The sequence below is a fragment of the Cydia splendana genome, chromosome 18 (genome assembly GCF_910591565.1).
Source record: "Cydia splendana chromosome 18, ilCydSple1.2, whole genome shotgun sequence".
NCBI lineage: Eukaryota > Metazoa > Arthropoda > Insecta > Lepidoptera > Tortricidae > Cydia > Cydia splendana.
In genome coordinates, this window is record NC_085977.1 from 11,635,275 (window position 1) to 11,650,202 (window position 14,928).

At 35.7% G+C, this 14,928-nt stretch overlaps 1 protein-coding gene and 1 non-coding gene across 2 annotated transcripts; one reads left to right on the forward strand and one right to left on the reverse strand.

The window, feature by feature from the left end:
- The first annotated feature begins 1,812 nt into the window (after window positions 1–1,812).
- Window positions 1,813–13,839, forward strand: LOC134799608 (uncharacterized). The gene is made up of 6 exons (XM_063772046.1): window positions 1,813–1,901; window positions 3,009–3,132; window positions 9,421–9,598; window positions 12,094–12,186; window positions 12,433–12,555; window positions 13,705–13,839. The coding sequence occupies exons 1-6, from the start codon at window positions 1,841–1,843 to the stop codon at window positions 13,825–13,827; spliced, it is 702 nt and encodes a 233-aa protein (XP_063628116.1). The 5' UTR covers window positions 1,813–1,840; the 3' UTR covers window positions 13,828–13,839.
- Window positions 13,840–14,809: 970 nt separating this feature from the next.
- LOC134799722 (5S ribosomal RNA) lies at window positions 14,810–14,928 on the reverse strand. The gene has a single exon (XR_010145442.1). It is a non-coding gene; the product is annotated as a 5S ribosomal RNA (ribosomal RNA).

Here is a 14,928-nt window from a genome sequence, read left to right on the forward strand (position 1 = left end):
ATTATTATGTCAAATAAACTAAAAGTTCATAGCTTATGATAGTACCTATACACGGTGGCTAAAAAATAACTGCATTCCCGTTGCCAGGGAGGTTTTGGGATTATACTGAGCAACTTTTACTATGGTATTACCAACCCCGAAATCGCGAAAGTTGAACTTTCAGGTAATTTCTAGTTTTTAGTTTGGATTTGCGCCGAAATTAAAATTACCGGACTTGTGTTCATAAAATTAGACATAAAAGTGCTAAAATAACGTTTTACAGTCTCTCTCTCTCTCTCTGGTCGGTCCCTCTTTACTGAGGATCGTGGTCACTGGAACCCCTCAAATAAACAATCTGTCTACATCGGTTGCGGTCATTTATTTGGTCAGACCAACGTGTTGGCGATCGGGTTCTCTTGCCTTCGGTGTTTTACAGTCTAGTTACCACAAAAAGTTGCAGTAGTATTTTGGTAGTTTGGTTTTAATACTTAATTTAATTTTTATTTAAGCTTTACTGTGTATTGTCGTTTTGAGTAGTCTCAGAAATAAATAAATGCGTTACCATTAAACCTAAATATATTATCCATCAAATTCAGTAAAAAGAGAAAACTATTTGACAATTCATTTAATTGAACATTAAATAGGGGATTTACTATTAAAGTTAAAATTTTATTAAATAAAATATATAAAAAAAGAGTTATTTTTACTACTATGCTAACAGGCTTGACCGTTACTCTACCGTGCACGCATTACTTGGATAATTATATTATTATAATATACCAACCATTACGTATGCATTCTACGAAACGAACTTACTTTCGTAAGTGACAATGCAAAACTGCGTCAATGTCAATTAGAATTGCATCCTATTGTATAATCTGATTAACTACGCATAATAGCCGTAACAGCCATTTATCTCATTCAATTGAGAACCGTATTCTTACGCAATAAATTCCAAATTCATACTGATTTTGCAATGGCTGTTACGAGTTTTTGGTAGGACAATAATATCATTTGATTGATTGCACTGCAAATCCTGCCTAATCAAAATACCTAATCAAACCAATTAATAATGTTTATCATTACACCTACTTCAAATCCTTACAAAGTAACAATTGACGATTAAGATATAGTGTAAACAACTTTATTTACGGTATTTGACACATTATGACTGACGTATATAGAGATGTAACTAACGCAAATCGATTGTCACAGCAAGCGATTACGATTGGATGGCACGTAGACTGAGGTATCGAATTGTGACGTATAATGAATTTTTATTTGAGATTTAAATAAAGCTAGAATTATATGGTTTTCCCGCAAGCTACCGGTCGGTCGGTGTATTTAATACACCGACCGAGTAGGTCGCACCCATTGTCAAAATTGAAACTAACTGGGGATCTATTTTAAAGTTTATTTATGTTATTTCTGTGTCAAATTTGTTGTCTGTTAAGTGACGATAAATATATCCATATTTACAGTTAATTATCCACCTTTTCCTTATTTTTATTAAAAGAAAAATGAAAAATTCATATCGATTTACTTAGACGACTACCGATTCATAACGATGGTGTTCGGCCAACCCTAAAATTAAAAAAAAAAAGACGTAGAACGTAAACGTTCGCAGTGCAGTTGTTTTCCTTTGTGATTTCGATGTGCAAAACATTTTACGTAGTGTTGCTGTAGTGAGTGACAGACGTCAAATACCGTAAATAACGTTGTTTACACTATAGTAAGCATGCATTAATGAAGTGAACAATCTACTTTCTGTATTAAAGAGTCACATTTGACATATTAATCGAATAATTGATTAGCTTTTGTTTAATTAATTTAATTGAACAGTGAACAATAGTCTCTAAGAATGAAGTTATGTGCCCTTTTTTGTTATATTTTTGCCGCTAATGTGGTTTATGGACAATGGGGTGAGTTGAGTATTAGTACTGATTAATTTATTTATTTATTTATTTAAGAAGAAACAAACAGTCGTTTACAAATAGGTTTACAAAAATATTTCTTAAATTAAGACCTGGAGTTTCCTTATTATATGTATATAAAAATTGCAGTCTGTAAAATAAAGTAACATAAACATAAGGTACTAGATTAGTTTGAACATATAGGTATAGTCACGAGAGTCGGAGTGAAATTAATGGGTATTGATTAAATTACCGGAAAGAGACATAAGTAATGAAAAATTACATACTTAACTAATTACCGAAAAGCACGTTTTAGTGAATTTATGGAACAGTTAAACAAATCTAAACTATACTATACTATAATAAATTACTATAATAAATTTACTGATCTTTTCGCCGCCATTTACTTAATATAAATTCTTTGGTCAGGTTTTACAGTTAAACTCAAGTCTTTTATGTTTTCTATATCTTATAATTTGTATAGTTACCAACATCTTCGATTTACAATTTTTTTTATAAATCCGGTATCTATCACTAGACTACTAGTTTAAAAAGCAAACTCGATTTCCACTTTTGGACTCCACTAGTGTTGTGCCCGGTCCAATAAATCAACCACGATACCTAATTCTAATGACCTACGCGGGAGTCGAAATTTAATTGTATGTGGTCGCTAAATCACCGTGCATATTTTGACCACGTGTCTTTTTTACGATTTTGGATATTTTGTGCCCATTCTGTACCTACTCCGCAGTGCTTCACGACATGTACCTACCATCAGCCGTAAAAGTGCATGGCGACTTTATCAATAAATTCATTCATAGTTTCTCCATGCAATTTCTCAACTCACTGTACATAAAAATAATTCAATTTATATTTAGAATATCTTTGTCAGGTCTAATACTAACGCAAATCAGCAACATGCTTCGTCCCAAACTTAGATTACCAGTTCGCCGGACAAACTCAGCCTGTCAGTTGTTCGGAACTGTCAAATATATAGGCCGATATCGTCCGGCGGACTGGTAATCAGTGGGCCCCTTAAATAAACCGATGACGAATGATGATATCCGCAGCAGGCTTCGTAATTTTTGACACTAATTTTATTTCACTTGTTTTTAGTCAGCCGTGTTTATTTGGAGAAAGCAGAAGATTACTTCAATAATGTGGTACAGGAGACAGTACTGCGATTGGAGCAGCGGTGTTTTAGCTCTCTTCGACTTCAAGATGTAACGCAAACTATAAGGTTTGTATTTTTTTTACAATAGGAAAAAATCATTAATTTACATACAAGATATATACAGTGGTACTACTAAACGAAATTAATAACTAGCTTAAATCTAAACTAGGCCCCTGAGGCATTGTACCAAGGATGCTGGCGGCATTTCCTCGCTGTATCGCAATGTTGATACGCGACTGCGACTTGTGCGACTAGTAGTAGCCGCCAGCTCTTCGGTCACCAGTTACGTTACGGTTTGTATAGTTCAGATAGTTTAGTTTAGGGACATTGCCAGACAACTAGAGCCGAAATTGGTTCTATTGATATATATCAGTGACTTTTTTTCTTTCACACCACCAGTATTTTTCAATTTGTATAATTTGTATGAGTCAATTGGTCCTCGCTAGAAATACACCACCCTGGCTCCAATTTCACCACGGTGACAGGTGCGACAATTGTAAAACATCACTGTTGCTGACGTCACAGGCATCCATGGGCTACGGTTACCGCTTAGCATCGGGCGGGCCGTATTCCTGTTTGCCACCATCATTGTTTTATTAAAAAAAACTTTATTATACCGTAAAACACCCTATTTTCGCCTACTTTTTGACATATTTTTGAAGTTTCCTCTTAGGGTACATGTTTATTGTGTGATCACTAGTATCTAAATGGTATATATAATGATAACACCTAAATTTAATTTAAAAATAACCCAATTTTATGTACGTTTATACCTAAAAAAGGAGCTCAAAGACAATAGGCGAAGTTTCTTCTTTTTGCCTAATTTCGCCTACCCTATCAAACATGACTGAATATAGGCACACTCCATAAAAATTAAGTTCTACCCTCTGTATGATTCACGTAATTGATATTGAATCGTACGCCGGTGTTATTAAGGTCCTATTACGCACATATTTTCATCATAGGCGAAAATAGGAAGACATCCAGCGTGTTTTCATACATATCACTACGATCGTTCAGGGTTGTCAAAAATCATGTTTATAACCAACTGTCGCAATTAAAGAGGATTTTTGGTTTTCATGTCGTAAATCATATAGGTATGAGAAAAAAAAAACATTTCATAATCAACCACAAAATGTATTTAAAAAGTAATACATATTAATTAAGTACTTAACAAAAATCCCGCTTACGTTGGGTTATCTTGTAAAATACCACGACATAAGAAAATAACTTTAAATAATCCATTTACAAACGCATGGTCTAGGACTCTAGGTACTAAAAAAATTATGTCAACATAAACACCACATGACTTAGTTAAAATTTCAAAATGACCTGAACACAATAAACACGTGAATTGGCCATTCTGAAATTACTGAGTCATGTGGTGTTTTTGTTGAATATAATTTTTTTGGACAAGTGTTTGTAAATGGATTATAGACTATATATGTATCAAAGAAGAAGACGACGAGATTACCTAGTTATATAATTAGATACTTCAAAATAAAAAAAACGATTAATATTATTGTACGAGATCATTAGGATGTAGTTATTAAATCATATATTATTTATTTAGTAACTAAACTATTTCCGGAAGTTTATGGTATCACATCGTTCAAGCTGCTTTTGGCGATAATTAAAAGGTATCCACTTACTCGTAACTGTACCTACATATAATCAATAAGTAGATAATACAATTTTACTGTATTACCTACCAACACATCATCGTCTATATAATCATCTTTTCGTCACTAATTTCAATTTTGCAGTTTTTGTAACTTTACGTTTATTATTATTACTACTATAATAAATTGTACCAGTTGTATATATTAGAAACAAAAAATAAAAGAAAAAACTATTCTTTGTGCCAACAAAAATTGGCGGTCCATTATTACCTATTAAACTAAATGTGGATTTCGATCAGAGAAAGAAAGCCACAAATCGTTTTTAACCTATAACACATTATAGTTTGTAAAGTCAAAGGAAAAATGCATTTTGCCCCTTCGATCTTCCTTTGGCACAGGCAACAAAGCCACAATATCTTCCTTAAGAACAAAAGCTATGTCATCTACTCGAGGCCAAACGAATAACTTTTTGTCGTTTCTAAGGAATTTAACGTTACAATTTGTTCCTTCCATATCTATTATTAATCCAGCATAATATTTGCAAGTTTTTTTAATGGTAAACTTAACTAGAACATAACTCCCCACCTCTATTGGTTTTGTTCCATTGTCAAAAACGTCGGTTACGGATTCTGCGCTAGTATTTAATTCATCAAGATCCTCTTCGTCATTCACTGAATCCAATAGATTACTCTTATATTGATCCCATGATTCTGGTTCAGTTTCTGATTCTGATGAATATTCTAAATCCTTAATTAAACCGTCTGAATCAGAGTCTTCACGAACAAAGTGGCGTAAATTCTTTTCTTTTTTTATAGTTCGGTGATATGACATGGAAGCTTCATTAATTACACTATTATTACTGCCACCTGCTTCAATATCTGAAAAATGAGTATGATTTTCAGTCACTATTTGTGTGCGTAGGGTGGAAGTATCTGTTATTTTATGAAAATCATCTTTGGACCATTTCTCGTCATCTGGCAAATATTTATCTTTCAAAATGGTTACCTTTGTAGATTTCATTGGAATTTTATTTGTGTTTGTAACTGTTTGAAGGGGCAGGTCAATATTGTTAATTTTATCGATGCACAACTTAAAAAGTGTATCCACAAGTTTACGGCAGTTATCTGCGGCGGGTAAACAGTTATTACTATTTTGAGGTTTTGTAGAAGATTTGTGTTTATTACTTGTGGTTTTTTTAGGTACATTTTTCTGTTTAGAGCATTTATCGTTTAATTTATTTTTTGTCCTTGGTGGAACACTTGATTCAGCAGTAAGTCACTACTTGATACGGACTTTCCAGGAACAACATTTAATTTTTTTATTGCGAATTTTTTTCATTGGATCTGCAGCTCTATGCTGTTTTAAGAATTCCAGAAGTGCTGTGTCTATACTTTGATTAAGTGATATGTTAGCATTGGGCAGTTTTTTAATTACTTGTTGTGGGTTTAATGGATATATACCGGTACTTTTGAACGCACTGTAAATGTTGTCTGTTTTGTTACTCAATTCCGACATCAGAAGTTTAAGTAATTCGGGGAAGTTTAAGTAATTGTCTATTATTTGCTTCCAAATAGCTAAATACCATAATCCTTACATCTAAAAGGGTGAGGGGACATCCATAGTTAGCTGCAGCTATTAAAACTCGAACAATATCTTCTTCTTCATCAAGTGTTAAGCGTGTTGGGCAACCAGGACCATTGGGATGTTTACAATGAAGTTTGTCCAATAATGTTCTTCGCGGTATACCAAACATTTTTTGGGCATCGTAAGATGAATTTTTTTTTGATTTCATCAAATCAACCGCAATTTTGATCATTTCCGGGTCATGCTTTGGGGTGTAATTTCTTTTTGTTTTAGATTTAGGTTGAGGTTTCCCCATGATCTGCAAATATTGAAAATACAAACATTATATAAAGAGTAACAATAGCAGATTGTATCACAAGGAAGGAAAATGACATATTTACGGCAAGGGCGTACATTGAATTCTAAGCGAAACAAAGGCTTTTAAAATAGAGTTCTAATCGTAAGGGATTCATGAGTTAATGTCCGAGATGCATATAAAATTACTACCGTGTGATAGGTACTTATGTTTTTCATAATATCTATGACTAAAATGAAAAACTTACTCCCATCTGTAACCCCTCACCAGCAATCCCTAAACTCCGCTCCACCAACCTAGTAACCGATCAACCCCAAACCACTACCCCCACAACCTCACAACCACAAACCAACACTTTTGTAATTTAAATTTTTCATAATTACTACCCAATATAACGGATAGGGATAGTGGAGAGAAACAACAAAACTTAAGTACGTAACACATTTTGAAATACAAAAAAAAAATGCAACGAGTAGGTATCTACTTTTTCATTAAAGTGATAACCCTAGGGGTAGGCGAAATTTGGAAGGAAGAAGGCGTTTTGACCTCCCAGGTGACATATTACAAGATAACTTTTTAATTACGAGGGATACGTGAAAACTAATTATTTCATGTGAAAGATCATTAAATTTCGATTATAGATTGAAGTATTTTGTTGACTCACCTGTTAAACATGTGCCGCTGGAGATAGAAGTATTCACGAGCAAAAAAATCTTTGTCACACCTTACACTCTTCAAGACACTCTAAAAGTGAACAAGCTGAAGGTAGACACAAAAAAGTAACAGCAGTGTTGCCACAAATAAATTTCCCAATAGATATGGTAGTTAAATATGTCACGTTTGATACCAATTTTAGTAGAAAATTGAATATTTTTAATTTAGGCGATGTTTGGCTTGACAGGCGACATTAGGGTATTTTACGGTAATATCGCAAAAAAAAACAGATATTTCTCTTGCTAAGTTTATGACAATTGTCACAAGAAACACTACAATTGTCACGAAATTCCGACATATACCTCATTACCTGTCAAGAATTACCTACAATTCTTCTAAATCTCGACAATTGTCAGAAACTTCGCAAAAGAAATATCTGTTTTTTTCCGATATAATAAAGTTTTTTTAAATAATACAATGATGGTGGCAAACAGGAATACGGCCCGCCCGATGGTAAGTGGTAACCGTAGCCCATGGATGCCTGTGACGTCAGCAACAGTGATTTTACAATTGTCGCACCTGTCACCGTGGTGAAATTGGGGCCAGCTTAGTAACCGCCACCACCACGTTAATAGTCACCTTATTGAGAAAGAGTTTTGCAACCCCCTTACATTCTGCAGTTCCGGCGGTTTTTTTTTTCGTAGTGGTTCAGTGACGCCCCGCGACCTCCAGCGTCCATGGCGGTCCAGTTTGTAGCATGGTCACTTTTTTATCGCCTGTCACCATGTCTGTCACGTTCTAACAAGTAAGTCTGCCCGATTCGAACTTTAAGATAAGGTCACTGTGCTACTTTTTTTTTTACTTTGGAGTGATCTAGTTCCGTTAATTATTTACCTATGTTACTGCTTGTAATCGCATACGATGAAGAATTTAATAATTAATAGTTTAGCCTTAGTGACAGATCATTTCAAGCACAAATTAAGCAAAAACAATAGCATTTTTTAAAAATTCGGCGAGTAGACGGACTTCCCGTGCAGTTTAAGGGAAGTCCGTCTAGTTATGATATCAGCCAATCTATGGGTGCGTATATGTTCGTAGTCAAATTCCTAAAAAGAACGGATCAAGACAATGAAAAGTGTATTTTAAATTTGTTAATATACGGTTCAGATTCGAAATAAACACCATTTTTCTAAAACAAAGGCAAGTCCGGCTAATAATATACTACCAAAATGGAGCGGTAAACCTTATTTGGCAAATAATTAAACATAATTATTTTTTTGATTTCCGAAATAAAAGATCAATAGTAATTTTAAAATGAATTTTAATCGTTTCTTTTAATTTACTGAGATCAAAATTTAATAAAGAAACATCATGCGCAAAGTCAGGAGGATTTTTTGATACCTTATCAAATCGTTATAATATTAAAGTCGCAAAAACAGTTGGTAATAATCTCTGATTTAACGAAAGTCTGACGGACTTGCCTTGAACATAATAGACGGACTTTCCAACTTAGTCAAATTTTAATATGATAAATTGTGGAACGTATAATTACAAAACTAAGGTAATTTCTGATATTTTAAAAACAGAATAAAGACAACTGGTTCTTATGCTACCTACGTAGTTACTTTATCATGCACAATCTTTTCAAAAAATACATTGAACAAAATTTTTACGAACGGCTGTCGCACTATGACTTCGAGTTCAAAACACGAAATGACTTGTTGAGGCGGATTGCTCTGAAGTTGGTTGTCACAGCGCCATCTGTTTTACAGTGACGGAACTATCGCGAAAAACTGGTTAATCGACTGGACTCCAAAGTCGCATACGCCTTCAAATTCAAAAGTTATAATGTGTTGACGGACTTGCCTTGTAGACGGACTTGCCCACAGTATATGTCAGTTTCAAAAATGACGTGTTTCCAAACAAAAACGTCACCTTTGACACTGACATATCTAATCCATATCGTTTCTAGACGTAATATTTGACTTAGATATCTTAAAGTTCGAATCGGGCCGTGTAAGTGCGAAAGCGACAGGTATAATTAATGACAGGCGATAAAAATTCTACCATACTACCGCCGCAGGTCGTGGTAGGCTACCACAAGTTGAAAAGCATGAGCAAAAACTTTGTTTCGGAATATATATATTTTTTTATAAATACCTACTTACATCTTAAAATATATTATATATTCTATTACAGTCAAGAAATGTACAAATGGCACGTCACAGGAAACGTCACGTACACAAATGGTTTCCTAGTATCCATACAACATATGGATGTGACGAACTTCCAACAGGTAACGTCAACCAGCACGGTAGAGGGCGTAGCCACGAACTTCGCTACGGTCAATGGGCGGTTGAATATCAGGGATATGAAGGTATTTGTAATAGTACATTACGATACAAGTGTGAAAAGTAGATATTCGCAACGAGTGGCGATAACTTAAACCCGCGACCGAAGGGAGTGTTTTAAATCGACACGAGTTGCGAATTACCTTTTCGCACGTGTATTGTACAACGTTTTACAGTGCATATGGCGGTTTTCGACATACGCACGTATATTATAAATATTATAATAGTGCTAGGACAAATAGTCCAATTAGGTAGGTCCAACTTCGAGAAAGAGGTCAACCGCCGAATCCAACTCGGTTGGGCAGCGTTCGGGAAACTACGTAATGTCTTTTCGTCCGACATACCTCAGTGCCTCAAGACGAAAGTCTTTAATCAATGTGTGTTACCAGTGATGACTTACGGCTCCGAAACGTGGTCTTTCACTATCGGCCCCATCTCAAAACTCAAAGTCGCTCAACGAGCTATGGAGAGGGCTATGCTCGGAGTTTCTCTGCGTGATCGAATCAGAAATGAGGAGATCCGTAGACGAACTAAAGTCACCGATATAGCCCACCGGATTAGCAAGCTGAAGTGGCAATGGGCAGGCCATATTGCACGCAGAGAAGATGGCCGATGGGGTCGAAAAGTGCTCGAGTGGAGACCACGGACTAGCAAGCGCAGCGTAAGACGTCCACCCACAAGATGGACAGACGACCTTGTTAAGGCCGCCGGAAGTAGCTGGATGCGGGTCGCTTCCAACCGGTACGAATGGAGGTCCAAGGGGGAGGCCTATGTTCAGCAGTGGACGTCTTATGGCTGAGATGATGATGATGATGATGAATAGTGCTAGTGACCGCACTAGGGCGGTAACTTAACATCATATTTAGGTAGGTACCTATACTGTACAAACCTTTACTTTTTATTATTTTATTTATTTATAACTCAGAGAGTTGCCTGACAACCTACTTACCTAAGTATGTGCCGTCGGAAAGTTTCCAAAGTTGCGAAATCTCCACAAGATGAAAATTTCTTTAATTTTCTGTGAAATTTTCTTGAAATTTATGAGAACTTTTATTGTAACTTTCCGCAACTTGCACATCCGTAACAGAACCCTTTTTGGAAGGCATTTAAAAATATAAGATTACCTAGTGCTAAGTTAATAAATTTTAATTTTGTTCTACTTACTTATATAAAAATAAACAGTTAAAAAGAAATGGTCCAGATAAAAAAATTAAGCGTGGGATTCTTAAAACTCGAGCGTTTCAATCGTAGGTTTTTATTTTTTGAGTTCATCTACCTACTTCTGTCAGGTAACCGGACATGACAACAAAATCTATTGCTATAAGTACTTTTGCATTTTGCATACTTTTGTCCTAATACCATCAGGACAACTTACTTGATTAGTCTTTTAAGGATCTATATCTGAATCCCTAAAGTCTTTTCTCCTATTTTTGCATTACCTAATATTGTTCATAATGATCACTTGTCCTAACACTCGTATACCCTAATTTTGGTTTCCCTATTATCGAATGGCCGTTTTTTTTTTTTGTCCTAATATGTTTTTCCCTAATGGCACTTTCCATATTGAGTATTTATCCTAATGTTATGTAGCATAATTCCTTTTTTGCCTAATTATTGTTAGGCCTAAAAATTATATATCCTAACCATCATGTTACCTAATTTGACTTAGCCTATCGTTGCTTGACCTAACACTCGTATGCCCTAATTTTGATTTCCCTATTTCGTTTCGTTTTTACAATGGTCGCAGTTCTAACCTAACCTAACCCACTTTTGTGGCAGCAGTTCGTTTTTGCGAGAATCACAGTTCTAACCTAACCTAACCCACTTTTGTGGCAACAGTTCGTTTTTGCAAGGATCGCAGTTCTAACCTAACCTAACCCACTTTTGTGGCAGCAGTTCGTTTTTGCAAGTATCGTATTTCTAACCTAACCTAGTTTTAACAACAGTTCGTTTTTGCAAGGACGCAGTTCTAACCTAACCTAACCCACTTTTATGGCAGCAGTTCGTTTTTGCAAGTATCGTATTTCTAACCTAACCTAGTTTTAACAGCAGTTCGTTTTTACAATGGTCGAGTTCTAACCTAACCTAACCCACTTTTGTGGCAACAGTCTGTTACCATTCATTATGGAAAATAATTGTTATGATAATTGATCAATAGGAAAAGTAATTGTTATGAAAATTGATAATTAGAGCAATAGCCATTAGGTCAAAACAGTTAGAGCATATTATTTTATGCCAAACATTGTTAGTGATTTCGAAGAATGTGGTAAAAAACATTAGGGATCTTGATAGTTATGGTACAAATGCTTAGGACAAATGAGTTTTTAGGCCAACCATTACATTATGGAAAATAATCGTTATGACAATTGATCCTTAGGGCATGTGCCCATTAGGACAAACCAGTTAGGGCAAGTGACTTTAGAACAAACGTTGTTAGGGATTCAGAAGGACACCCGTCTTTTAACACCATGTAGGTACCTACTTATACTTTTTGATGAATATTTGAATATACACATTTCAGATTGGTTATGATGTGATTGCTGAACTGGAAGAAGATGGAAACCATAGATTCACCGGGAGTTTCGTTCACACTCTGCTCTGGTACACCTTCCGTGTAAGTTTTAAGACGAAAGTGGAGGACCCGCGCGAAATCGCCTTTTCATACAAACGTAGTACTCATTTTCCTCTCTGGATATTAATATTATTGAAAATATTTTGACACAATTGGTTGTATATCAACCACAGCTATTTATGCCCCTACGTTTGATTTTTTTCGATGTTTTTATTATTATTATGGAGCATTGACAGTAAGTAATTATCATAACGAAAAATGTTCATGTTTTTATTCATAACTTTTCAGATATCCAAGAACTTGCACACACAAGAGATATCAGCCACAGTGTCACTGGAAAGTTTAAGCGGAGGACTACACAGAATGCAATACATGCCCGCAAACAACATAACTGAAGTGATTTCTAGAACTGTAAGTACAGTCGCCATCAGATATATCGGAGCGGCCAAGGTGCTCACAAATATCGGAACACGCCTCTATTATCAGGGAGTTAGAGCGCGTGTTCAGATATTGTGAACACCTTGGCCGCTCCGATATATCTGATGGCGACTGTACCTACAACATAAACTTTAATATCTGGGAGACCGAGCTTTGCTCGGAACTCATGTAAAAACCCAAAAATGCGCGTTTTCCCAGACATAAGACCTAGCTAGATCGATTTGTCGCCCCCGAAAACACCCATATAGCAAATTTCATCGAAATCGTTAGAGCTGTTTCCAAGATCCCCGAAATATATATATTTAAACAAGAATTGCTAATTAAAACCAAAATATTACTTTGCTAATCCTTTTTTGCAATTTTTTTGGTTTTTAATTAGTATGGATTTCCGCAAAGTAACGCCTGATTCTATTCACTATTTAAGAATTGCTAGTTTAATGGTATTAGATTATACTAGTAGCAGGAGTGACTCACTCCGCGATTTCGTCGCTTTGCTACAGGTAGCTAAAAGTACATCCGTTCCACACCAATTTTGGTGGCTAGCCATAAGCCGCGCGTGGCGCTGTCGCCACCTAGCGGCCATATCTGTCCTGATCGTAACAGACGCGTATTGTTAGAGAGTGGGTCTTCTGTACCTAGTACTACTATTTATTCTGTGCTAGTAGGCATAGGCAACTGGGGCATCTCTTGTTAGCAGTTCCGCAACAAGGATTCAGAGGGCCTACCGCGAACCACGTTCGACGTGTTGCCTCTCTGTCGCACTTGTAAATTCGAACGTAAGTGTGACAGGGAGGCAACACGTCGAACGTGGGTCGCGGTAGGCCGTCAGAAGAAAAGACTATGAGAGGTTTTGCGGCAAAACGTGGTGGGAGTGAAGATTCGGCTGTAACTGGCAAAAGGAGAGGCAAACAGTATAATCATGCTTTAACCCTTTACCATGCTAAGGGATATATATTTCCCACATACGGTACTTCAAACATGTGTTCTATTTTCGATGAGTAGTTAAGACTGACATTCGATTGTTGTTTTTGAAATGTCAGCCAAGGGTTAACGGGTTAGGGGGCGGGGCAAATAAAATGTACAGTCAGTAATAAAAGTGTCTATCAACATTTTTTTTTTCAGTATGTTCCAAGCAACATTTGGACCAGCGTTGGCACTTGGGGTCGCGACGTCATCCAGCCTATTGTTTTGGACGTCGTTCAGAACCAAATCGCTTTTCCACCAGTGTGCTTAGACTGCAGATAAATTATATAAATCTCATGAAAAGCCATACAACGTTAACTATATTCTTAGCAACTAAACAAAAAAAAATATAAAGAAAATATTATGTATCTTGTGATTCTTGTGAGATAATTATGTTGCCAAAAACAGAGTACGAGTATATAGGGATTAAACTATGAATTTATAAGCATTGTAATTGTATAAACAAAATATACAAGTATTAAAAGGTATGAAAGTTTTTTAATGAACCTCAATAACCCTCGTCCATCCCTCGTATATATTTTTTGGATAGATTACCAACACTAGACTTATATCGACCGGGATATAAACCGTGATTAAGTACCTTTTGCATTGTTTTCGAGCTCCCGATATTTACACAATTACCAACAGTTTCAACAAAATATTTCAGACAAATTTTGACAACTGCCAGTCCAGCAATACACTCAATAAATCTTGGTTTAATTGATCTTAATGTAATGAATTAAATACTTAAGGCCCAGACGCATCGGCCTCCACAGTCACCAAACCCGTTGTCTAAACAGCAATGCATAAATCGTCTGCAATAGACGGAAAGGCATGTGATGATGATGATGAGTAAGTTCATGTTCTTTTCTCAGTCTCACTGAGCGAGATGGGTGTGCCGGCTATTTGAATTTTAATTTTAGGTAGGTAGATAGGTACCTATTACCTAATTAAATTATTAGTAAGGTTTTGATTATTATGATCGGTCTACATACACTATTTTTACGTCCTTTACTCGTCTTTATCTATCTTTGCTATATTCATAAAGCATATAAATAGGTAGGTATTTATTTAATATTAACTTCGAAGTAAGCAGATTAAAAAAAACATTAGTAGCAAGTTACTTACATATAGATATGTACAATAACTAATAAAATAGCTGTATTAACGAAAAGTATAATTATGTCACAGCACTGCAGTGCTATTTATATCGAAAAAGTTTAACATAAATATTTATACTTAGTCGTTCAAGAAATAAGCAAAAAGCCAACGACACGAGGTGTTCCCAGGCGGTCACCCATCCAAGTACTGACCTCGCCCGACGTTGCTTAACTTCGGTGATCGGACGAGAACCGGTGTATTCAACGTGGTATGGACGTTGGC